This window comes from Hypanus sabinus, chromosome 2 (assembly GCF_030144855.1).
Source record: "Hypanus sabinus isolate sHypSab1 chromosome 2, sHypSab1.hap1, whole genome shotgun sequence".
Taxonomy (NCBI): Eukaryota; Metazoa; Chordata; class Chondrichthyes; order Myliobatiformes; family Dasyatidae; genus Hypanus; species Hypanus sabinus.
In genome coordinates, this window is record NC_082707.1 from 168,160,540 (window position 1) to 168,188,034 (window position 27,495).

Below are 27,495 nucleotides of genomic sequence, written 5' to 3' on the forward strand. Positions count from 1 at the left end.
AAGTCTTGTGTGAGTCATAATTTATAGCATTCTTGCTTCAGAGTAAAAATTAAGGGTTCAATTGCTATTCAGGTGACTTGGGAATAAGAATCTTAGTTAACTGTACAGTGTTGTCCTGAGGTTGTTCTTTGTTTTCAGAAGTCCTGCCTTTCCAATAATACATTAAACATTAATTAAATCCTCTCTTAGAGATATAGAGATTTGCAACAATATTGAAGAAGGGCAATGAGCTATCTCTTCAGTCCAGTCAGTATACATACTTTAACCTTAGTGCAGAGCATTGTACACTGCATTGGAATTATACAGGATCTAGCTTGTTCCAATTTACCTGGACCTGATGCAGTGGACTGAACATTATAACTGTTTGGCATTTAGCAAGATATAGTGTGGTCTCCGGGGCCTGTAGTCCTTGGTGATGAACTGCTGAGTCTATCCTCCCAAACCTGCAAAACCCTGGCTGCTTTTGACGAGAGGAGGCAAAACCTGTGAGGCTGTTTCAGAATTTTTAACTGTCTCCAATGCTCCATTTATTTGAAAGCATTCGGAATGACTATAAATAATAAAATCCAGCAAGATCAAAAACAATTAAAACACAAGATAAAATAACTAAATAAATTAATAAAACCATTTTCTCCTAATCCCCAGGCCAAAAATTTTCAGTGCTCTGAATGAGTTCTCCGAAAATGATTAGAGTGCCAGATTCTCTATTTTAATACTGGTAAATCCCACCAAGAAAAGATTCTCCCATCTCACAAAACAGTATCAGCATACCATATGTACCAGCATGTTCCAGACTTAACAACGGACCTACATAAGTCCAGGACTTGTGTGAGAGCAGCTACACTAGGAACTACCAGCCACAATAATTGAATTTGGCCCATTCTATTGATGGAGTGTATTTCAGAATACCAAATGCTGAATTTACAACTTGTGCTTATTTTCACCATTACCGTTATTTTAATTAAATAAAGGCTCATAATTACAATCTCAAGACAGATACAGTTCTTAAGATATAATTTGCATTTGTTTGTAGGTTGTCATAAATTATTCTATCGTCAAGGGACTGAAATATAATCAAGCTACACCTACATTCCACCAATGGCGTGATGCCCGACAGGTATACGGGTTGAATTTTGCAAGCAAGGAAGAAGCCACAGCCTTTTCAAACGCAATGGCATATGCTTTGAATGTGCTAAGCGCACAAGATGGAGGTATGTACCATTTGCTCTGTTTTACAAAGACGTACATGTTGCTTCGAGTGCCATCTACTGTTGTTGTTGTGTATAAACTGCAGATCTTACAGAAGCTTTAAAACCCTGGCTATTTTTAGCTACCTCAGCATGTGTGCTTTCAACATTGTCTCTGGTAGCTGCATGTATTCTGTAAAAGCTGTGCATTTAACATTGGAATTATTGAAAGGAGGACATTAAGGATTCGTACTCTGGTTACATTTGGACATCTGTACACCCATTGTAGCCAGAAGTGTGCTTGATGAGACAAGTATTTGCATCTCAGCAAATATCATATGAGTCATGAGCCAAAGCAATTAGGGCAGCATCTTAAACACTTTTTTTATTTTATTAACTCATTGTAAATAAAATTATTGATACAATTAAGATTGCTGAGTGCAGTTTGATTATTTGAAACTGTTTAATTTATGAGTGAGTAAAATAATTTACAGTAATAGAAATAATTCAAATATACAAAACCATTGGGGTTCCATTTCCTCATTAACACATGAGAAATCATATTGCAAATGATCTTAAATGTCTGAGTTAAAAAAGGGAATTTTAAAGCATTCTCAATGTTAAGTGGAAATCATGATGGCAATTAATTTGATTTTGGAGGATAAACAGTTGTTTAAATTACAAAGTCCAATTTGTAATGGGCATTATTTCTTCTCTGAACTTAAGCAATCTTTTGAACTGGTTGGACTGTGATAGGACTAAATGCTCTGGGAAATAAATCATTGCTGATGAAATTTGTTTTTTTAGAATCATTGTGTTGCATGGAATTTTGAAAGTAGATATATTTGTTTTCTTTTGCTGATTTGGTTCTCCTTATTTCACAAGGTTTTTATTATTGCAATTGTAAATCCTGTTAAAATCATCGAATGCAAGCTTCCAGTTTACTAATGCTGTCAATGCAACTTCAATTAATATGAGCAGATGCAAAAATTCAATTGGCACAATTCTCTGTGTACATGCATTTGTTTGTGTGCATCAATTTTTACATAAACTCAAGATTCAATTCCCCCCTCCACCCAGTGGCTAGCTAAACCATTTCATTTGTAACCACTTCTTAAATTTTAAAAAAATCAGTTACATGGTGGATCTTCAAAGTATGAAGTAGGGCATATTTCCTCTAAAACTATAACAGTGGTATTTGCACGTCTTGAGTAAGAGCATAGGCAGCATTATCTCCAATAACTTAGACTATGAGATGGCTTTTGTATTGAAAGTGGATCACTGTACTTCAAACAATGTTATATCAAGTGAAATGTTTATATGAGAGTAAAGATTGCTTTTGCTTCTAGAAGCTTTTGGTTTTACACGCTTATTTTTAATTAGAAATTTTGTCGCAGGTGGAAACAAATTACCTCAAGCATGGCTCTTAACATGAAAGGTGGAATACTTTACCTAATAAGGAAAATTAGTAAAATTTTAAACCTTTTTTTGAAAGTTGGAAATGAAAAAGGGATAAAATCTTCAAAGCTAAAGAGAAAAGTTGAGTTCAAATTTAGTGTTTCCTCAAAAAGGAAGAGAACAATTGTGGACCAGTCATCTCAGAACATCTTAAGCAAAAACATTGTGCTAAGATTTAAGACCAAGATCCATGTTTTTGTTTGAAGATCTGACAAGTAAAGAATGCTTTGCTCCTACGACTTTATCCAAGTCTAGTTTAAATACATAATGACTCTTTTGGGATTTCACAGTGCTAAGTGCCATTAAAAGAATTATTGTAATATTTTACTAATGATTTATTTTCTTCGTCAATCTACTCTGTATATCATATACAAACAAACTGATTTATATTCCAAAATATATCTTCATTTTAATTTAGAATTTGAGTAGGGTTGTTAACAGTAAGCAATTAAATAAATTAATAAAAGTTTCAAATAGCTGACATAAATCATTAAGATGCATTTCAGCACTATAAAGTAACAACTCATCATCTTAAAATAAGAGCATATAATGATAGTTGAAATATCTTCATTCACTGAAATTAAGATATTTTATCAATGCTTAGCTACAAGCATAATTGTTAGCGCACAATTTTCTGAGGCACTCCCTAGCTGTTTGGGACTTTTGTCACAGGCTGCTTATTTTCAAAATATGCATTTTTGGACATACATGTAGAAAATGCATGCAGGAAGATGGGGCAAGGTCACTTGTTACAATGCTCAGCCTATTCTCATCAGTTATAAAGGAAAAACAGATTTCAGTTCTTAGCTGGGGAAAAAAACAAGCATTTTCCAATATTCAGAGTCAATGGAGAAGGTACAGTATATTCTATTATGGTAAATTGTTAAACTGTAACTGAAGAGTGCAAATAAAAAGAATACTTCAAACAAAAAAAAACAATAATATATCACTTTATGCTTATGCTGTCTTATTTGAACTTCAGATTTTTCAGCTTCAGTGGTTAAGTAAACCAGCTTGCTAGGGATGATGAGTAGTTAATCCCATACAAGCTATTAAAGTTCTGCCCATTCTATTAATAACTCTTCCGTCCTTTGCCAGTCATGATTCACTGCCATCTAATGGTTAAACAGTGGATGTGCAACCCCTTAAAAGACATTAAAAGATGCAAAGTATTTTCAGTTTTATTTTGTTTTCATTTGATAATCTTACATCCTAAAGGAATTGTGTGGTCCATGAATCTGACTTCCAGATCACTCTCATTGAGTATCTTTCTTTGCTGGCCAACATGTGAAACATTCTCCCTTCTTAAAGTCATTTGTCCTTAGAATCTTCCTTATCACTGTCAAAAGTTTTTTTTTATTGTTCTGCCCTTGTAAAGCTCAATCTTACCTCCAACTTTCTTTTTTACTCCCAGGTGTTTGAATGTGTGGTTGAGTCACAAAGTCAGTGCTACCTTGTTACTCAAAACACATTGTAAAAGTTCCTTCGACTATATTTCTGCTCCTGGCACAGTATCAAAATGATTAAAGTCACTAATTAAATTGTATGTGATTGTAACACAGGTAATCCAACCATTAATGTATCTGCAGAGGACGGAGGTTCAGGTTCTTAGATCATTGGGATCTCTTCTGGTGTAGAGGTGATCTGTGCAAGAGGAATGGGTTGCATTTAACCTGGAGGATAACCTATATCCAAGGGTGGAAATTTGCTTTTGCCACCAAGAAGGGATTAAGTTAGATTGGCAGAGTGGTGGGACTCGAGAGAGCAAAGTCAATGAGAAGACAGGGACATGATTATTGTTAAAAGGGCAGATAGGACTGCTGCTTTAAATTGCATTTTGTTCAATGCATGTAGCTTAACAGGTAAAGTAGATGAACTGAGGGCATGGGTTGTCTCTAGGGACTGGGATATTCTGGCCATAACACAAATGTGGCTGAGAGGAGGACAGGACTGACTCAAATCTTCTGGCATTCTGGTGCTTTAGGTGTGACAGAGGGACAGGTAAGAGTAGAGGGGGTAAAACACACAGAGTGCTGGTGGAAATCATTTTGTGTGTGTTGCTCAATATTTCTAGCATTTTCACAATCTTATGTTAAAGAGTACAGAGGGTGCTATTTTGTTTGACACAAGAGAACATTGGAGCAGTGTTTCGAGGCAATATTCTTGAGGGATTATCTAACAGGGTCATTTGGCTAGGACTCAGAAATAAGAAGGGGATGGTCTCTTTGGTAGGGCTATAATATAGATCCCTGCCTACTAGTCAGTGGGAACATGAGGAGCAGATATGTCAAGAAATTGGATGTAGCTGTGAGAAAAGTAGGATAGTGCTAGTGGGAGATTTCAATTTTCTCAGTATCTACTGGGCCACCCAGAGCACAAAGTATGGAATTTTTGCAGAATTTGTCCAAGACATTTTCCTCACAATATATAGAGGAACCTACTTGGAAAGGAGCAATACTGGACCTCCTCTTAGCGAACAAGGCAGGCCAAGTAATGAAGTGGCAATTGAGGCACATTTTGAGTAGGAACTTGATACTCTCCAAAACTCTGTTAGCCATTCTGTAACTGATACCATCCTATTTATCCATCACTGTACTGTTGCAGGAATTAACAATTGTCAACTGTAAAGTTTTGAAGAGGAATTCTGCTCTCAGAATTTGAACTAGCTTTGCCATAAAATACCAGCAGTACATAACTGAGAGCAGCATGGGTGTAATGTTCTCGTTTGAGTAAGAATGACCTGATATTTACAGGTTATGCATTATGTATCAAAAGTTTAAATAACTTGCCTTTGTCCTGGATGTGCTGCTTTATGACATTATTTCTTGTCTATTTTTCTACACTCACATTTAAATTCTTTCACACCCAAAAATTTGTCATATATTTTCTTTACTTAAGTGTTTGACTTTTGAACTCCGCCACATTTTATCCTGACAAGCGACATGCGACGTTGATGCTTCTTGAACAGGACCTGACTTGTAAGCCCCTTCTCCAGTTTCTTACCATCTGCAAACTGCCCCGTATAATACATATATGGCTCATAAGGATTGATGTCAGCTTCTCTCGTCACTGACAATTTGATTGGAAGGATGCTGTTCTAAAATATCCAAACAGCTTTATGATCCTTAGCTGTAATGAAGCCATTCTGAGTCATTTTCCTCTAAGTAGAGGAGTTGAGAAGGAGTCTGCTAACCATGGGATTTTTCTGCCTATGCTTAATGTTATGCTTCCAGTGTAGTTAGTTCCTTGTGGATTCAACTTCAGTTTTTATGTTTTATGACTCTAAATAAGAAGTGATCAGAATGAAAGAAACAAACTTGTTCAAAAAGAAACGTTCTGTTAATATTGAAAATCAAAGACAAAGCTTATCGCAGAAAACGCCAGTTCAACAAGCTCAGAAGGACCACAGTCGGAGGGTTAGTCGGATGACTATTACCTTACATAGTAAGTGAAGTCTTCTACAAAGCAAAAATAATCTGGCAGAGTAAGGGAGATATATTGATGAAATTGACATAATTTAAACAAGTGTTGTCTTATAAATGTAAAGTTTAGAAAATTTGGGATTGGTTTTTCTAGTTATTGAATAAGTTACTGGTTTATAAAATGTTATTTTGTGGTGAAAGGAATCCAAAATCATTTATGTGTGAAATAACTTCTTTGTTACCCTGTTGATTGCTGAATTGCATGTGTCATTTGTTAGAAATAATTTTGAAAATCGGATTAGCAATGAATATCAATAAATTGTATTGCTATGGGCAGTCATCATTAAAATTGATGTATCTTCAGAGACTTAGACTTTTGACACAATTTTGTGTGAATGTTCACCATGTATATTACCAAATTCAGTATCAAGAATTAATAGTGGCATGAAGGCCAAAAATAGTTACAGTGCTCCTTGGTTCAGATGAAGGTGAAGTAAATGATTCATGAATTTCAAACTGGATTTATAGAGACCTTTTCTTTGATTAATTTAAATACTACTTCACCAATCTAGATCTTGGAACATACCTGAGAATGCACTGATCTAATTTGATTTCATTATGTGCTGAAATTTAAAAAAAAAAAATTTTTAAAGTTTACATCCTAAAGCTAATGTGAAAATTGTAAAACTCATGAGGTTTTACCATATGTTTACTAGAACAGGTTTCTAAATGAACCATGACTCACACGTGAAAACTGAGTCTTCAACACTGCTTGTTGAAGGATCTTGCCTGGCCAGAAAGTTTCAGCATGACAAGGAATACTAAGTTTGAGACTTAGGTTAATACATTGTTAACTTAAACTTGTTTTGTAGTTTAGATTAGTTAAGTATGAAGTAGCAATCAGTATTTGAAAAATCTTAACTATTCAAAATTCAATGTGCAAGTTAAATTTATTATCAATGTAAATACTGTATATGTCACCATCTACAATCCTGTGATTCGTTTTCTTGAGGGCATACACAGTAAATCCAAGATACTTAATAGAATTAATGAAACACTGCATTTAATAGGACAGACAAGCAACCAAGCAACAAGTATCTCCTTCAGAACAGGCGACAAGGCAGCCCTAACAATAGCAAGGGCAAAACTGTCCCTGGCCATCAGTGAGGCAAAGTGTGCACACGCTCAGCGAATCCACAGCCACTTCCAGGACAGCGGCAACACGCAGCGCATGTGGAAGGCATCCAGGACATCACCTATTACATGATAACATCACCTGACTGTACAGGTGATGCCTCACTCCCAGATGCGCTGAATAACTTCTATGCTCGCTTTGAGGCGGAAAATGACGTGGCGGCGAGGAAATCCATTCCTCCTACAAATGACCAAGTGCTGTGTCTTACCATGGTTGATGAGAGAAGAACCCTGTGCAGGGTCAACCCACAGAAGGCTGCTGGACTAGACAACATTCCTAGTAGAGTGCTCAGAGGATGTGCAGACCAGCTAGCAGATGTTCTCACTGACATCTTCAACATCTCACTGAGCAGCGCCACCGTTCCAACGTGCTTCAAGGCCGCCACCATCCTCCCTGTGCCGAAGAAATCTTCAGTGTCCTGCCTAAATGATTACCGTCCCGTTGCACTCACATCCATCATCATGAAGTGTTTCGAGAGGCTCATCATGAGGTATATCAAGACCCTGCTGCCCCCCTCACTGGACCCCCTGCAGTTTGCGTACCGTCCCAACCGCTCAACAGATGATGCCATTGCCATCACCCTCCACCTGGCCCTAAACCACCTGGACAAAAAAGACACATACGTTGGAATGCTGTTCATAGACTTCAGTTCAGCATTCACAATCATCCCTCAGAAACTGACTGGAAAGCTAAGCCTACTGGGCCTGAACACCTCCCTCTGCAACTGGATCCTAGACTTCCTGACTGGGAGACCTCAGTCAGTCCAGATTGGAGGCAGCATCTCCAACACCATCACACTGAGCACGGGGGCTCCCCAGGGCTGTGTGCTCAGTCCACTGCTGTTCACACTATAGACCCACCATTGTGCTGCAACACACAGATGGAACCACATCATCAAGTTCGCCGATGACATGACCGTGGTGGGTCTCATCAGCTAGAACGACGAATCAGCTTACAGAGAGGAGATGCAGCAGCTAACGGACTGGTGCAGAGCCAACAACCTGTCTCTGAATGTGAACAAAACAAAAGAGATGGTTGTTGACTTCAGGAGGGTATGGAGCGACCGCTCTCTGCTGAACATCGACGGCTCCTCGGTAGAGGTCATTAAGAGCACCAAATTTCTTGGTATTCACCTGGTGGAGAATCTCACCTGGTCCCTCAACACCAGCTCCATAGCAAAGAAAGCCCAGCAACGTCTCTACTTTCTGCGAAGGCTGAAGAAAGTCCATCTCCCACCCCCCACCCCATCCTCATCATATTCTACAGAGGTTGTATTGAGAGCAACCTGAGCAGCTGCAACACTGTCTGGTTCGGAAGTCGCACCATCTCGGATCGCAAGACCCTGCAGTGGATAGTGAGGTCAGCTGAGAGGATCATCAGGGTCTCTTCCCACCATTACTGACATTTACACTACACGCTGCATCCGCAAAGCAAACAGCATTATGGAGGACCCCACGCACCCCTCATACAAACTCTTCTCCCTCCTGCCGTCTGGGAAAAGGCTCCGAAGCATTCGTGCTCTCATGACCAGACTATGTAACAGTTTCTTCCCCCAAGCTATCAGACTCCTCAATACCCAGAGCCTGGACTGACTCCTTGCCCTACTGTCCTGTTCATTATTTATTGTAATGCCTGCACTATTTTGCGCACTTTATGCAGTAATTGTGTACAACCCGGAGAAATTATCATGCCATTGCATAATACAATTGTATTACCATACCACCATTGTATAATATTCCTCAGTGAGACCTGAGAAATTCTACATGTTTTAAGTTAATGACAGTAGCACTGCTTTAGAAATTATCTGCACATTCAAGCTATAATCTGTAAGAGTAGTTTTAACTTTGTTCATCATGGTGTTACTTCTGTTTAATAACAAAGACTTGGTGTTGCCTAACTGATGTGTTTTTAATATTATAAATATACATAGTTTGTTGATGATCTCTGAATTTGAAGCAATGTCACTTGATAATATTTGGATTTTTTAACTGTTAAGTGAAATAATTTAATAAGCTCAGGCAATTTGTGTCTATAGCTGACAGTCCATAATTGCATTCCCCATTAGAAAGCTTGTTGTTTCATGATTAAGGTAAGCCATTAAGAATATTGGATTTTTTTATAGCTTCTACTTAATTATTGACAATATACTTAGAGTTTCTGTTCTGGCAATGTATCAGTTACATTGATGGCTTATCTTTGACATTTGGTAGAGTATTAGATACTATGTATTATGTCAGGAGTATAGCATACAAACCCTACCTGATCACATCATGCTCAGCAGGGAGTACATCTGTCACTGCTTCTGTTCCTGGTCCTGCCACTGTAGTCGTGTACTTTTCTGCAGAATATTTTGTAGGTAACTAACACAGGATTTGCATTTTAAATAATTTCTGTTGCTCTGATATACTAATTTCGAATGTTCAATACTAATTGCTACATAAACTATGTAGAAGGTGACAGAACTGGGAAATACCTGATCTTGCTAATCCAGTATATGTCTGACAGTTCATTGATTTGATATTTCAATTTTTCTAATCATATACTTCATCCAGAGGATTAGGTGTTAAAACTGGTTCATATATTTGATGTTTATCGTCAATATCAACTTAACATCAGCACACATAAGAAATCATCCAGCAACATAGATCCATTTGACTTAAGTGACTTGAGGAAGCCTTATGGTGGACTGCCTGTGCACTTTGGGTGAGATGACTTTCTGATGGTTGCAAGTTTATGTTTTCATGTACACTGCTCATTGTCCGAATGGAATTTGTTCCTGAGTGTTGTCAATATTTTCATTTTTAGAATGCTCAATCTCCTTTACAGCAGAATTAATTTATTATATAAAGGTTAACTGCTGGCATCCTGAAAATTAATATAATGGCAGGTTTTGTAATTACTTGAGAATTGATGTTTGAGTTAATCCTACCATCCTTTCTGTAATGTTCTTTATGTGAATAGAATTGAACCATTTAAATTCAGTATTGTCATTTCATTGTTGAGTAATTGATCTTTTGAACATATTACTGTCTCTCAGTTATTGGTTTAGGTTCCAGAAATTATTTTGCCTGTGTAGTTAATTCAAATTATAATCGTACATTTTTATTATACTAAATTACATTTAATCTGATCAGGAAACCATGGATCTATTTAGTGAAGTGCATTACTGTAAATAGGCATTGGTTAATTTTCTTTGTTGATCTTATTAATACTTATCCATCTTATTTGAAATTGACTGCTATGTTCTTCAGGTTTCAGCCACAAATTCTACTTTGCAATGTGAGGAAGAAGGACAATTCTGTACTTGTGCCATGAAGCACACCATTCTCATGAAGGAAATTCCATTAATGTAATGGGAATTTCATTCCATTATATATCGAAAGTATAATTTAGCATAGTATTATATATGACATTGCATGCCAACAATTTTATGAAATTAACTCATTTTGTCAATACAGTATCCAGCAATAAGCTTTGACCTGTAGCAGTTATCAACATTATGTAGAAGCTCTGCAGTCTACAATCAATGTTGCCACCATTCTTACTCTGTGTTGTGTTTGGTGTTGGTGACCTAGAGTAACAGTACATATTGCACATAGACTGTTAGGCTACATCAAACAATAATTTTCATAAATTGGTGATTAGTCAAAGTCATATGAATATTTTTGCATGACAGTATAAAGATGTATATCCTCATTAAAGGTTCACTGTGTATAAAAAGAGCCATGTTTTCTGCTGTGCCTGAGGTGAAACAGTCTGCATTTCTGTAATTTTTAAGTTTTTTCAACTTCTACAATTACTTACAATGAGGAAAACTATTAATGAGTTGTGATGAAGTAAAGAATGTTGTAATATATGGATCTTCAGGGAAAAAATTTATAATGCAAGATTCATTTATGAAGTCTACTCTGTTACAATTTCTGAGTGGTTTCAAAAGCTAACATAAACCAAGAAGAAATAACAATTAATTTTGTTTTCTTGGTTTTGGTTTAGATGCAAGGTCAGAAGAAGCAGATCGAGATCAGGAGTCCATCTTATCATACCAGGGCAGCGATCATTTTAATTATTTAAAACATAACATTCTGCAAATGCTTATGTAGAGAGGAAAATAGAATTGATGCTTTCGGTTAACAACCTTTTATCAGAAATGAGAAAAGCTAAATATAAATAAATTTTAAGCTGCATTAAAAAGGGGGAGGGGAGACAAGATCAAAAGGGATGATCTTTGAAAGGATGTAAGGTATTTTTAAAAGACAGTTGATAATTTAAGGTGAAAGAGGGAAATAATGGATTGTGTAAGGGAGAAAATGATCAATGTGGTGAATATGTGACTACTAGAATAATTATTAAAGGAATGCTTTGTTTCTGCTGAAATGTAAAATGTCAACTGTTGTTAAAGAGAGTGTTGAATCCAGAGGAGTGTAATATATTTTCTTGAGCACATTGATCTTCATTGGAAGAGGCCAAATATCAAGAGGTCAGTATGATTGGAGGCTCAGAGATACCTCTGTGCTCTGAATGGAGGTGTTCTGCAAACCATTCATTTCATTTTCGTTTATGCAATTCAGTGTCAAAGAGGTCGATGTGACAAGGAGCAAATATACTCAGTTTTAGATAGATCAACAAAGGCTATTACAAAATCAAAAGTAGCAAAATTAACTCTATCATTGATGAAAGATTTAAATTTGATTGATATATGGAGAAGAATCAATCCAAAAGAAAGGGATTATTCATTTTATTCAAATAGACATAAAACATACTCAAGGATAGATTTTTTCCTATTATCAACAAATACTCAAGATAGAGTGAAAAATGTGGAATATAAAGCAAGAATATTGTCTGATCACTCTCCTTTAATAATGACAATGATAATGATAGATAAAGAGGAATCAATTTATAGATGGAGATTTAATTCAATTCTACTAAAACGTCAAGATTTTTGTGATTTTATGAAAAAGCAGATTCAGTTCTTTTTAGACACAAATTTACATTCAGTTGATGATAAATTTATATTGTGGGATGCAATGAAAGCATATTTGAGAGGCCAGATAATAAGTTATACTTCTAAAATTAAGAAGGAATATATGATAGAAATAGATCAATTGGAAAAAGAGATTATAAAATTAGAAAAAGAATCTCAAAGAAATATGACAGAAGAAAAATGAAGACAACTTATTAATAAGAAGTTAAAATATAATACACTCCAGACATATCGAACAGAAAAAACAATTATGAGAACTAAACAGAGTTATTATGAACTAGGTGAAAGATCACATAAAGTTCTTGCATGGCAGTTAAAAACAGATCAGATTTCTAAAACAATAAATGCAATTCGAACAAAAGTGAATGAAATTACTTATAAACCTCTAGAAATTAATGAGGCTTTTAAGAATTTTTATTCTGAGTTGTATAAATCAGAATCAAAGAATGATGATGTTAAGATAGAAGAATTTTTATCACAAATAACTCTTCCAAAATTAAATATAGAAGAACAGAGGGGATTAGGTATGCCTTTTACATTGAAGGAAGTTGAAGAAGCTTTGGGATCACTTCAAAGTAATAAATCTCCAGGAGAAGATGGTTTTCCACCTGAATTTTATAAAAAGTTTAAAGATTTATTAATTCCTCCTTTTATGGAGTTAATATATCAAGCGGAAAGAACGCATAAACTTCCAGAATCTTTTTGAACAGCTATTTTAATAGTATTGCCAAAAAAAGATAGAGACCTTTTAAAACCAACATCATATAGACCTATTTCTTTATTAAACACCGATTATAAAATAATAGCAAAAATCTTATCTAATAGATTATCTAAATGCTTACCAAAATTAGTGCATATGGATCAAACAGGATTTATCAAAAATAGACAATCGGCAGATAATGTAACTCAGTTATTTAGTATAATCCATTTAGCACAAAAGAGGGAGGAAATGAGTGTGGCAGTTGCTTTAGATGCAGAAAAAGCATTTGATAGATCGGAATGGGATTTTTTATTTAAGGTACTGGAAAAATATGGATTAGGAACATCATTTATAAAATGGATTAAAACCTTAAATACTAATCCCAAAGCTAAAGTAGTGACAAATGGTCAAATTTCAACATCATTTCAGTTAACAAGATCAACTAGGCAAGGTTGCCCACTATCACCTGCTTTATTTGTGTTGGCAATAGAACCACTAGCTGAATTAATTAGAATGATATTAAGGGTTTCAGAGTTAATCAGGAAGAATACAAGATTAACTTATTTGCTGATGATGTTCTACTTTATTTAACAGATCCATTACATTCACTACGCAAATTATCTTATAGACTAGAAGAATATGGGAAAATATCGGGTTATAAAATAAACTGGGATAAAAGTGAAATTTTACCTCTTACTAAAGGAGATTATAATCAATGTCGATTAATAACTCAATTTAGATGGCCAGCAAATGGTATAAAATATTTAGGTATAAGAGTTGATAATGATATAAAAAACTTATACAAATTAAATTATTTACCACTTTTGAAAAAAATTCAGGAAGATCTTGAAAAATGGATGGCATTACCAATAACATTAGTAGGTAGAGTAAATACTATAAAAATGAATATATTCCCTAGATTACAATATTTATTTCAATCATTACCAATACAATTACCCCAGAAGTTTTTTCAAGAGTTAAACAAATAAGTGAGGAAATTCCTCTGGAAAGGTAAGATGTCAAGAATATCGTTGGAAAAATTGACATGGAAATTTGATTTAGGAGGATTACAACTTCCAAATTTTAAGAATTATTATAAAGCAAATCAACTTAGATTTATTGCATCTTTTTTCGAGAAAGACAAACCGGCATGGATTAGAATAGAATTAGATAAAATAGGAGAAAACGTACCAGAAGATTTTATATACAAATGGGAATCTAAATGGATACGGGAAAAGAAAGAATCTCCTATATTAAAACATTTGATTGATTTATGGAATAAGATAAATGTTGATGATGAGATAAAAAAATCTTTATTAGCAAAGAGATCTTTAATTCAAAATAGACTTATTCCTTTCACAATGGACAATCAACTTTTATATAATTGGATTCAAAATGGGATTAGATATATAGGGAATTGTTTTGAAGGAAGTATATTAATGTCATTTGATCAATTAAAGAATAAATATAAAATATCAAATAACATTTTATTTTGTTACTTTCAATTAAGGGCTTATTTAAGAGAAAAATTAGGTCAAACAATGTTATTGCCGAAATCTAATGAAATAGAAATTTTAATTCAAAAAGGAAATATTAAAAAATTTATATCTTGTATGTATAATTTGATTCAAAGACAGGCAATTAAACAAGTCCATAAGTCAAGACAAAAATGGGAAAGTGATTTGAATATTAAAATTGAAGAAACAAATTGGTCAAGACTATGTCTTGATAGTATGACAAATACAATAAATGTTCGGTTAAGATTAGTGCAGTATAATTTTCTACATCAATTATATATTACACCACAAAAAATAAAAAAATTAAATCCAAATTTATCGGATCAGTGTTTCCGATGTAACCAGGAAACTGGTACTTTTTTACATTCGACATGGTCTTGCTCTAAAATTTAACCTTTTTGGACAAATTTAAGACTTTTACTGGAACAAATTACAGGAACACAATTTCCTCATAATCCAATATTACTTTTACTAGGTGATTTTGAAGGGATAAAACAGAAACTCAAACTAAATAAGTATCAGAAAGAATTTATAAAAATTGCACTGGCAGTAGCCAATAAAGCTATTGCAGTTACTTGGAAATCGGATACACATTTAAGTATAGACTCTTGGAAGAAAGAAATCTATGGCTGTATTCCATTAGAAAAAATTACTTATAATTTAAGAGATAAATATGAAATGTTTCTGAAAATTTGGAGCCCTTATTTACAAAAGACAGGATTAAATATATAGATGCTCTGAAGATGAAACAATTGGTTATTAGGGGAAAGAAATAAATATACATATTAAAGTTATTACGAATTCCATGGAGCATGTGGAGATCTTCCAACAACCAGGCATTCTTTCTTTCTTTCTTTTTTTTTCTTTTTTTTTCTTTCTTTTTTTTTTCTATAGGGCAGTCAGGGGGGAGGGGTTAAGGGGAGGGGGTAAGGGTTATATACATTGTTTTTTCATACTTCACTTTGTAACTACTTAAAAATGCAATAAAAAAAAAGTTTTAAAAAAAGGAGCAAATATATTGCTGTATATCAGAAAGTCAAATGATTTACTACTTGGGTGTGTAACATTATCGTATGTGATTAGAGGCTGTACAGGAAAAAATTCTGAGGAGATGAAATTGTTAACTGTTTAGAAAATGATGGCTTGAGATTCTGTGTGGAATCATTAAGAAACTCGCAAGTTATGCACTAACAAGACACTAACTGATGTAAGTTCACTGCAGACGAGGCAACTCAGGAAGTGGTTTCAGAATTTTTCCAAAGAATCTTCCACATCTGAAGATTCAGGCTGACCTCAAGTAAATCTTCAATAGAGCCAGGAATATTAGAATTCCAGGCTTTTTCAGTTTCTCTGGTATGGTGGTATTGGGTTTGTTGACTGCAAAGTTCTTAACTCAAACAAAGACCTTAAGCCCTATTGGAAATAAATAGTTATGGTTACCCTCACTAAAGGGAGGTTATACTTTAACTACTGAATCTTCAAAAATTAATTGACTTTCCTATTTATTCTCCACGGCAAGTATAGCTGTCAGTACCCACTATTTGAATTCTGGGAATGCCATCCCTACCAAGAAGAAGGTATTTCCAGCTAGCAAAATAGCTTACAATTCATTTATTTTCAGTGATACATATTTAAATCAAAAAATATTCTTAAAACACATTTAAAACTCACAGACTATTTCTATCTTAAACATTTCCAAATTACAAACCATCTCTAAAACACAAAACATTTCTAATGCACGGGTATAATTCCTATAGGCTGAAAAGACATACTAATGATGCAGACGAACCAGTCATCATTTTCAGAAATCAAAGACAGAAGACTGGACTCTAGTTCAACCCATGTTTTGTTTATGCGGCTTGATGTTCTTTATCCCATTTCTAATAAGCACAGTCTGTTCTCTATATTTATACTGTTTCTTTGCCATTTGGGTAACTTCACACCTATGTAATATTCCTTCCAGTACCTTTCAGCACAAATGGTCTAAAAGCAGCAGGAAAGCAGCATCCATCCACAGAAGACAACCCCTCCCCCCAGCTCCGAAGTCATGCTCTCTCCTCTCAGCTGGCATCAGGCAGGAGGTGCAGGAGCCTCAGATCTCACACCACTAGGTTCAGGAACAGTTATTACCTCTTGAAGCAGAGGGATAACAATTCAACTTCATTTGCCCATCATTGAAATATTCCCACAACTTGTGGATTCACTTTCAAATCTCATGTCCTCGATATTTATTCCTTCTTTATTTATTTATTCGTTTGTTTGTTTGTTTATGTATGTATATATGTATTTATTTATTATCATTATTTCTTCCATTTTGTATTTGCATAGTTGATTTTCTTTTGAACATTGGTGAATTCCCAAGGTGGTGTGGTCTTTCATTGATTATATCATGACATACGAGGGATGATTGATAAGTTCGTGGCCTAAGGTAGAAGGAGTTGATTTTAGAAAACCTAGCACATTCATTTTTCAACATAGTCCCCTCCTACATTTATACATTTAGTCCAGCGGTCATGGAGCATACAGATCTTGGACCTCCAGAAAGTGTCCACAGATGGGTGATTGATATGTTTGCGGCCTGAGGTAGGAGATGAGTTATTAACTTCAAACTTGCTGCATAATCACTCAAAAAGTTGACCTGCATGTGCATGTAACGAGAGCTGTATAACTCATCTCTTTAGGCCATGAACTTATCAATCACCCATCTGTGGACACTTTCCGGAGGTCCAAGATCCATACACACCATGACCGCTGGACTAAGTGTGTAAATGTAGGCAGGGACTACTTTGAAAAAATAAATGTGCTAGGTTTTCTAAAATTAACTCCTATCTTAGGCCACAAACTTATCAATCACCCCTTGTATATGTACTTAAACTAACTTTGAACTTTAGAAACATTTACAGTGCTAAAAACATGGAGACTGCTATAATTGTAGGTATGCACAAATAAGACCATAAGATATAGGAGCAGAATTAGACCATTTGGCCCATGAAGTCTACTCTGCCATTTCATCATGGCTGATCCAATAAATGTCTTGAAATCACTGTCTAACTACTATAGTTATTAAATAGTTAATATATCCTAGTGTTGTTTATGTAAGCTGTGTGCTGCATACCATAAGATGACGATGATCCAATTATATAACAAGACCAAGTCAAGTATACATACACAAAGAGGTGATTTTCTAGAATTACTATTCCTTGTATTGGACACTTATAAGTTATTCAATACAGCTTGGAGAGAAAGACTGAGGGAATTGGTCAAGTCTATAACTGAGTAAATATAAATATATTGTATTGTGTATTGAATAGGTTCATGTATGTAAATAGGGCTAAGTGCACCGTCAGGATCTGAATATACCACATAGTATGACTTTGATATATTGAACCAGACCTTGATGTTTAGTTTGAGAATAGCTAACAATAAAAGATGTTCTAACCCAGGGGTTCTCATTCTAGGGTCCACAGGCCCATTGCTTAATGGCATTGGTCCATAATAAAGGTTGGGAATCCCTATTCTAAACAGTAACTAAACAATAAATGGTGTTCTTTGGTTAGCTCTGAGTAATATTACATTCAGCATCACCAAATAAACCCCACAGATACCATAAACAATCTTTTCTGTCTTGCCATCTAGTGGATTAAGCATTGACTTGGACTTTGTTCAAAAGTCAGCACAGAGATGGGGCAGCATAGTATGTTTTCCATATCCTTGGGTTGTGCAGAGGTATAAATCAGTTTGCTCCAATGGCCCCTGGTGTAAGGAATTTGTTTTGCATGAAGTAAACATGGAACCAAGATGAACTGTGATGCTTCCCACTATCAAGTGTTACTCTGTTTATAGCATTTCTGTTTTGGTGGCTCTATAAAATTTACCTCAGTATCAGAAAGTTGGCACTATCTTCAGAAGGAATAGAAAAACATACTAAAAAGCAAAAGAGTTTAGAGCTAATTAAAATTTCATCATGTATAGTAATGAATCTGTGGAATTTCCTACCACAGAATATAGTTCAGAGTTCAAAGTAAATTTATTATCAATGGACATATAAGTCCCCATATATAACCCTGAGATTTGTTTTCTTATGGGATACACAGTAAATCTAAGAACCTCAATAGAATCAATGAAAGACTGCACCCAACAGGATGGACAAACAATCAATGTGCAAAAGATAACAAACTGTGCAGATACAAAAGAAAAATATAATAATAAATAAATAAGCAATAAATACTGAGAACATGAGATGAAGCAACGAGAAGAAGCAGCAACAGCATTGCACCACCATCAATAGGAAAGGAATGGAGGGATATGAATGAAATGCAGAAAGAGAATAATTAGTACAGATTGACATCAACATTGTGGGCTGGATGAGTTACAAAAATGTTAAGGCTACAAGACCAGGTTGCAAAATGATCTACAACGATGTATTTCCTAGTGAACCAAAGCATTCCCACCATATGCAAAGCAAATGTCATGAGTATGATGTCTTATCAGCTTTTTGCATGAGAACAGCCCCAAACAGTTTTGGTTCTCTAAAGTATTTACAACAAGGCAGCCCACTTGACTGGAACCTTATCCACTACCTTGAATGTCACTCTTGGCACCACTCTTAGCAATTTGTTCCACCTACAAAATGCACTGCATTTACTCATCCAGGATCTTTTGACAGCATCCCCTAAACCTCTCCTACCCTCTACCATTAGGATATACAAAAACAGATGCACTGGAAATCAAGATCCTACTTGCAATCACATGTCATCATGCCTTTCCTTCATCTTCAGCGGCTCAAAATCCTGGAACCTTATATACAACAATACTGTGGGACTACATTCACTAGAATGACAATATTTCAAAAAGATCATACACCACCACCTTCTCCAATGTACTTAAGATGGATAAAATAAGTTAACATTGGTAGCAATAGCATCTATCAAACAAATTTTCATGATGACTATGGCTATTCCTGTGTTTCAAGTCCTCTTACACATAGTTCTGATTTCCTCTGTTATTATGCATATTGCAAGGAAGTTATTTTATCTGAAACAGCTAGGGAGACCAGCAATTGCTGTTCACAAATATGCCCCTATTAAGGGATAGACTAATATTGTAGAAATTTCAGAGAGGCTTTGATCTAGTTTGATTCATTTTATGGGTAAATTAGGTAGTCAGATGTCAATGTATTGAAAAATATGCCTTATCCCTTTAATACAATCTGGAAAAAAAATAAAGGAATTGGAGCCTTTGACATCTGTAACTGTAGCCTTGTATTCTTTTTTGTTTAATGTTTGTTATTTTTTCAGAAAAATAAAAGTAGTGGAGGTTAAAGTACACTAGGACAAGTTGAGATAGTTCAGATTCTTTTATTACTAATTCTGTCGATTTGGCTTAGCATTTGGACAATTTACATCGACCAATTAGCCTACTAACTAGTATGTCATTGTGAGAGGAAACTGGAGCACCCAGAGGAAACCCATGCACACACAGGAAAATCATATAAATTTTCTTACAGAGGATACCGGAATTGAACTGTGGTGTCCTGAGCTGTATTAGCGTTTCATTATCTGTTACCTATCTTTCCTGATATTGCATGGCTCCTATATGTTAAATTCACCATACTACAAATAGCAGAATGAAATAATCATGTTTCCTTGGCATAATTGTATTTATTTGATCATTTGAGTCTCCAGGAAACTTAAGAACTTGTGGAGGAAATTGGTTGTTTATAGCTGAGTAATTAACTAGGGTGTTGAACTCAGAGCATGTGTAAGTACTACAGGAGCTACTGTATTCGTAGTTCAAAGTAAATTTATTATTGAAGTACATACTGTATATATCACCATATACAACACTGAGATTCATTTTCTTGTGGACATTCATAGTAAATGCAAAGGAACACAATTGAATCAATTAAAAACCACACTCAACAGAGACAGGCAAACAAGCCATGTGCAAAAGACAACAAACTGCACAAATACAGAAAGTAAAGAAAAAAGATAATAAAATTATCAAAATACATACTAAAAGACCAACAAATTCAAGGCAATAAATGAAGAAGATGACAAGAGAAAGCAGAAACAACTCAACACATTACAGGATCCTGCAGCAGTTTAATTCAATCTGATTACTTACACAGACACAATCAAATGACAAACATCATTCACCAACATCTTGCCTTAAAATACAACCTCATAAAAGTCGCCATACCTTACTATAAATACATGCCTGATCCAGTTTTAGAGTCAGATTATATTACGACTGATCCATTATTACAGATAGGGCAATTCATAATAACCGTCCGGATATAATATTACAGGATAAACAAGCAAGAACAACCTACTTAATAGACATAAACATCCCAAACATTCAGAAATCAATAAGTGGAAAACACCAGAAATGTGCTGAATTAAAAGAGAAAATTGAAAAACTCTGGAACATGAACAGGGTTCATAATATCTACAACTGGTGTTATCCCAAAGATACTACACAATAGCATTAAACAATTAGGCCTACACAGCAACATTTATGTAAATCTCCAGAAAGCCACAATACTAAACACAACTAGAATGGTCATAAAGTTCCTAACAATTGACAAATGAGTGCCCTTGGCAATGCCTGTACTCCAGCTGGAGCTGAAAAAATAATACAATTATAATAAATAAGCAATAAATATTAAGAGCATGAGTTGTAGAGTCCTTAAAAGTGAGTCCATAGGTTGTGGAATCAGAGTTGAGGTGAGAATAGTTATCCTCTCTGGTTCAAGAGCCTGACGGTTTGGGGTAATAACTGTTACTGACATGAGGGACATGAGGCTCCTGTACCACCTTCTTGATGGCAGCAGTGAGAAGAGGGTATGACCTGGATGATGGGGGTGCTCGATGATGGATGCTGCTTTCCTGAGACAGCACTCCTTGTAAATGGGGAGGGCTTTACCTGTGATGGACTGGGCTGTATCCTTCTGTAGGTTTTTTCATTCAAGGATATTGGTGTTCCTATTGCCACACCATGATGCAACCAAGAGAAAATATGCAGATGCTGAAAATCACACAAAGTGCTGGAGAAGCTCAGCAGACTGGGCAGCATTGGGTGCACCAGTGTTGATTGTCAGCGAAGAGGGTATGTTGATGAAATATAGCTGCTGTCTTACCTTCTTTATAGCTGCGTCGATATGTTGGAACCAGGTTAGATCCTCAGATAATCTCTTAGGCCTTACTGATGTTGAATGCAAGGTTGTTGCTGCAACGCCACTCAACTGGCTGGTATATCTCTCTCCTGTACACCCTCTCATCTCCATGATGTGGATGATAAGGAGGGTTATCATAGGTTGCATTGGGACACTGATAGAATGCAGAACTGGACTGAGAAGTGGCAGATGGAATTCAACCCAGAAAATGTGAAGTGATTCACTTTGGAAAGTCAAATTTGAGGGCAGAATACAGGATTAATGATCTTGGAGTCCACATCCATAGATCCCTCAAAATTACCATGCAAGTTGATAGAGTTTTTAAGAAGTTTTGTGGTGTGTTTGGCCTTCATTAATAGAGGGATTGAATTCAAGAGCCTTGAGGTGATGTTGCAGCTCTATAAAACCCTGATTAGACCATACTTGGACTTTTGTTTTCAGTTCTGGTCACCTCATAATAAGGATGTGGAAACTTTAGAGATGGTGCAGAGGAGATTTACTAGGATGTTACCTGGACTAAGAGCACATTTTATAGGGATAGGTTAAGCGTGCTTTCCTCTTTAGAGTGAAGGAGAGTGACTTGACAGAAGTGTACTTAAAGATGAGGCATAAATTGAGTGGATAACAAGAGACTTTTCCCCCAGGGCAGAAATAGCTAATACGAGAGCCAAATTTTAAGATGATTGGAGGAAACTATAAGAGGGATGTCAGAGGTAGATTTTTTTTTACACAGAGAATGGAGGGTGCATGGAACACTGTGCCAGGGGTAGTGGTAGAAGCCGATAGACTAGGGGCATTTCAGAAGCTCTTAAGATTGGCACACATATGACAGAGAATGGAGGGCTATGTAAGAAGGAAGGGCTAGATTAATCTTACATTAAGTTAAGTGGTCATAACATGGTGGGCCAAGCAGTCTCTACTATGCTGTAATATTCTATGTACTATGTTCTAATTACCTTTTTGACAAATGACACATACAATGTTAGTGCCAAAGGAAAATGTTCAAGCTTTAAAGAAAAAAAGATATATGTGTCTAGAAATTCAAGTGCATAGCAATGTTTTTGATATTACATAGAAACATAGAAAATAGATGCAGGAGTAGGCCATTCGGCCTTTCAAGCCTGCACCGCCATTCAGTATGATCATGGCTGGTCATCCAACTCAGAACCCTGTACCTGCCTTCTCTCCATACCCCCCCTGATCCCTTTAGCAACAAGGACCATCTCTAACTCCCTCTTAAATATAGCCAATGAACTGGCCTCAACCATTTCCTGTGGCAGAGAATTCCACAGATTCACCACTCTCTGTGTGAAGAAGTTTCTCCTCATCTCGGTCCTAAAAGGCTTCCCCTTTATCCTTAAACTGTGACCCCTCATTCTGGACTTCCCCAACATCGGGAACAATCGTCCTGCATCTAGCCTGTCCAATCCCTTTAGAATTTTATACGTTTCAGTAAGATTCCCGTTCAATCTTCTAAATACATCAATAGAAGCAAGTTACTTCTGGAGTAGTAAGTGATTGCAGATGAACTTGCACCTTTCCAAAATTTTAACTGAGCACTTCAGATTGTGAAACATATTTGGCCTTCATTGTTACAAAGTTGATTTTCATACAGCTTTTTTTAAGTGCTTGTCGGCATTTGCCCAAGTCAATGACTCAACAGGCTAGGATTTTCCAAAGCAGTTACTACAGATGATGTAGCTTTCTCTGGGTGACCTCCAGCCATACACTCTGGACTGGACTGCTCTGCCTATTAATGTCAAGATCACTGTCACACTAGCTTCAAGATTTTTTTAAATGGCCACAGCTGATCCATCCTATTTTGGAATTAACTGTTCAGTAGAGTATTAGGAAGGTAATTGATACTGTCTATTCCAGGAAAGGACACTTGACTCTAATTTTCCTTCGGTGATGAGGTTGAGGTTTCCCCAAAGATCAGATGATTACAGATTATGCTCATAGCGATTAAGACACCCTTTTGGAATCCACAGCTTTTCATGAACTACAATTCCCTGAAAATTCAAGATTCAGTTGAATATAAGAAGTTCATCTAATTCCTTCATTCTTAAGAAGTTCACTTATATAAACATCTTACAGGACTGGTGCTACTGCAATGGCAGGGAGTAATACCTACACCACCTTCATGGCATTGTAATGGAAGCAATAGACTGCCAGTACACTAGTGAAGAACCCTATTCTATTCAGAATGAAAGTCTGTTGTGTGCATTGATTTCAGCTGTTCACACATTTAAGGGGCCTTTGCATTTCATCGTTGGCTGCTGATCCCACACAGCTACAACTCCAAACAGTCTCCGGGACCCCTACCATAGAGCACTGCACACCTGCATCAACTTCATCCACCAGGAGAGCTAGGTCACAGGTACATTACTAGTCATGTTAAACAAGAGGAAAGAAGGAGGGAGGTAAGGACAAGAGAAGGGGAGCAAGAATGATCCTCTGTCTTCTCTGTTTTCACTGTCCTCTGATTAGATTCCATCTTCAGTCCTTTACCTCTACTACCTATCCCCGCTCAGCTTCTTCCCCCTCACCTGGTCTCACCTATTGCCTACCTGCTTGAATTCATTCCCCTCCCCACTTTCTTATTCTTGATTCTTCTGGTCCTGATTAAGGGACTCAGCAAGTTTATTACCCTCCATTGATGCTGCCTGACTTGCTGAGTTCCTCCAGCATTTTGTGAATCTCAGTGGACATACTGTGTTAACTCAATGAGGACAGTGGTTGCACACCATATCTGGTAGGTGAGCTGTGACAGTATGCTGGTCCTGTGAGGTTTGGGTCTTATGATGATAAGACTACAAAATATTTAAAAATTCATTAATTGGTAGGCAAGCTGTAAGATTTAAGAGGCATGTTCCTTTGTAAAAAGTGTTCTTTTAAAGGCTAGATCTGACATGTTTGTTGTTCAGCTACGTGCTAGCATGAAATTCCTGTAGGAAATAAGAGGGCCCATGATGCTTACTTTATGTGGAAGTGCTGCCAGAAAGTACAGCTCCTGCCCTATGGCATTGGAATTGCTGTTTGAAATGCAATCCCCATGCACTGCAATGAATTGGCCCAGGTAAATTATGTAGTTGCCTTTAAATGTTCCAAAAATGGACTAATTAGTTAATTGATTAAAATTATTTAAATTCCTAACTTCTCAGCTATTTACTTTGTCTTAGATATTTCCATTTTGTTTCTCTTTGAGTTTAATTATAATGCATATTGTTATTTCTTACTGCTTTAAATTTTGGATTTAATGGAGCAGAATAGTTTTACTTATTTAATAAAGTGGTAGGATTAATCAATGGGATAGTCCCATTGCAGATGCTGTATACTATAGCACTAATTTAATACGGGTGACAAGAATTACTGACATTTCTAGCAAACAATTTTAACGGCAGATGTATGAACTCAGGTCTGACATAGAGATGTTGAAAGGTTTTCCATCTGCCAAAGCAATCATTAGCTTTGGGAGCATTGAAATATATCTAAAATTGATCTAACCAAAAACTGTGCTCATTGTTCATTCTAAACATCGGTCCTTCCTGTTTTGCAAATATAGAACATAGAACAATACAGCACAGTACAGACCCATCAGCCCACAATGTTGTGCCAACCCTTTACACAAAAATATCTTGTGTATTTTTATATTACGTATACAAGAAAGTAAGAGCTTACATTAGAGTATTGTATATACAAAATGTAGTCATTAGAACATAAAAAATGTAGGAGTGGGACACTATTCAACATGATCATTCTATTTCAATACCATCCTTCTGCTGTATTCTCATACAGTATTTGATTTATCTAATATCCAGACATATATCAGCATCAGAATCAGGTTTATTATTATGTATCGTGAAATTTGTTAACTTAGCAGCAGTTTAATGCAATACATAATATAGAAGAAGAAGAAGGGGAAAAATAACTAAATAATTTCACAAATATAATAAAATAAATAAAATGATTACAGTAAGTGTATATTGAATAGATTAGAAATCGTGCAAAACATAGTTCTTTCCTTTTGCTTGTTTTTTCTTTCCATTCTTTTCTATGAGTGTATACCTCAGATAAATACTTTGTGGAGATTTGTGATATATATGTACAATGTCTGAAATACATCTTATGGAAATGTTTGTTTGATGATGAACTTCAATAAAAAAATAAATTACAAAAAAAAGTGGGGAAGTTCAAAAACACAAGAGATTCTACAGATCAACTCACACAAAATGTTGGAGCAATGAAGCAGGTTAGGCAACATCTACAGAAATGAATAAACAGCAGATGTTTTGGGCCAAGACCCTTCATCAGGACTGGAAAGGAAGATGGAAGAAGCCAGACTAAGAAGGTGGGAGGGTTAAGGAGTACAAGATACAAGGTGATAGGTGAAGCCAATTGGGTGGGGAAAGGAAGTAAGAAGCAAGGAGGTCTTAGGTGGAAAAGGTAAGGGGCTGGAAAAGAAGGAATCTAATAGGGGAAGAGAGTGGACTATGGGAGAAAGGGAAGGAGGAGGGACACCAAGGAAAGGTGATAGATGAGAAGAAGATAAGAGGTGATAGAATAGCCAGAGTAGGGCATGGAAGAAGAAGGGAGGGGGGAATAACTATGGAGGTAAAAGAAATCAACGCGCATGCCATCAGGTTGGAGGCTGCCCAAATGGATTATGAGATGTTGCTCCTCCCAGCACAGAGTGACCTTGTCACGGCAGTAGAAAAGGCCATGGACCGACATGTCAGAATGGGACATTGAGGGAAATTTATCAATCTCTGTTTTGAATGCAACACAAGCAGTGACTAAGCCTGCATAGCTTTGCTTTGTAGAGAAATGCCAAGATACATGACCCTCCAAATGAAGAAATTTCTCCTCATTTCCAGTCTTAAGTGTTCCACCCCTTATTTTAAGCTTGTGACACTAGTTCTAGATTTCTCTGTCATCCTTCTCATATCTGTCCTGCTGAGCTCTCTAAGTCAGTTTCCACAACACTGTCTTACTCCAAAGTGTCAACCTTCATCAAGACCTCAAGTTCTGGAGTTCTGAAAGGCCGTGCACTCAGAGCATTAAGATTATTTATCAATTACTTGAAAGTCATGAGTCGGTATTAGAAGTCTGCTTAGAAATTAAATTAAAACTAATCTAAACTAGGTCCAATCTCAGGCTATCAGAATCCAATTCAATTCATAGAACACTACAACACAGAAGCAACCCCTTTGGTGCATCTGGTTAATGCTGAGCAATGAATCTAACTATTTGCATCAACCTGCACCCGGACCATAGCCTCCATACTCCTCTCATGAATACCTACCCAAATTCATCGCAAATGTTGAAATAAACCCTGCAACCATCACTTGTGCTGGCAACTCATTCTGCACTCTCACCACCCACTGAGTGAAGAAGTTCCTGCCTGTGTTCCCCTTAAACATTTCACTTTTCACCCTTAACCCATGACCTCTAGTTGTAGTCTCACCCAACCTTAGTGGAAAAACCCAATACAACATCCTAACTATACCCTTCATAATTTTGTATACCTCTATCAAATCACTTCGCAATCTTCTGCGTTCTAAGGAATGAAGCCCTAACCTATTCAATCTTTCCTTATAACTCAGTTCCTCCAGACCCAGCAACATGCTTGTAAATTTTCTCTTTACTCTTTCAACCTTATTTACATCTTTCCTGTAGGTAGGTAACCAAAACTGCACACAATACTCCAAATTAGGCCTCACCAACATCTTATACATCTTCAACATAACATCTTCTGTTCTCAATACATTGATTTACGGAGACCAAAATGCCAAAAGCTTTCTTTGTGACCCTATCTATCTGTGATACTATTTCAAGGAATTATGGATCTGTATTCA

General features: G+C 36.1%; 1 protein-coding gene across 7 annotated transcripts in view; it reads left to right on the top strand.

Moving 5' to 3' along the window:
- LOC132386690 (ena/VASP-like protein) overlaps window positions 1-27,495 on the top strand; it is a 251,111-nt gene that overhangs the window by 171,855 nt on the left and 51,761 nt on the right. For 6 of the 7 annotated variants that reach the window (XM_059959060.1, XM_059959050.1, XM_059959057.1 and 3 more), the window contains exon 3: window positions 1,034-1,211. In XM_059959060.1, coding sequence (XP_059815043.1) covers window positions 1,034-1,211 — 178 coding nt within the window. Of the gene's footprint in view, window positions 1-1,033; window positions 1,212-5,868; window positions 6,090-27,495 lie in introns of those variants that run through there. The other variant, XM_059959077.1, reaches the window with a different exon arrangement.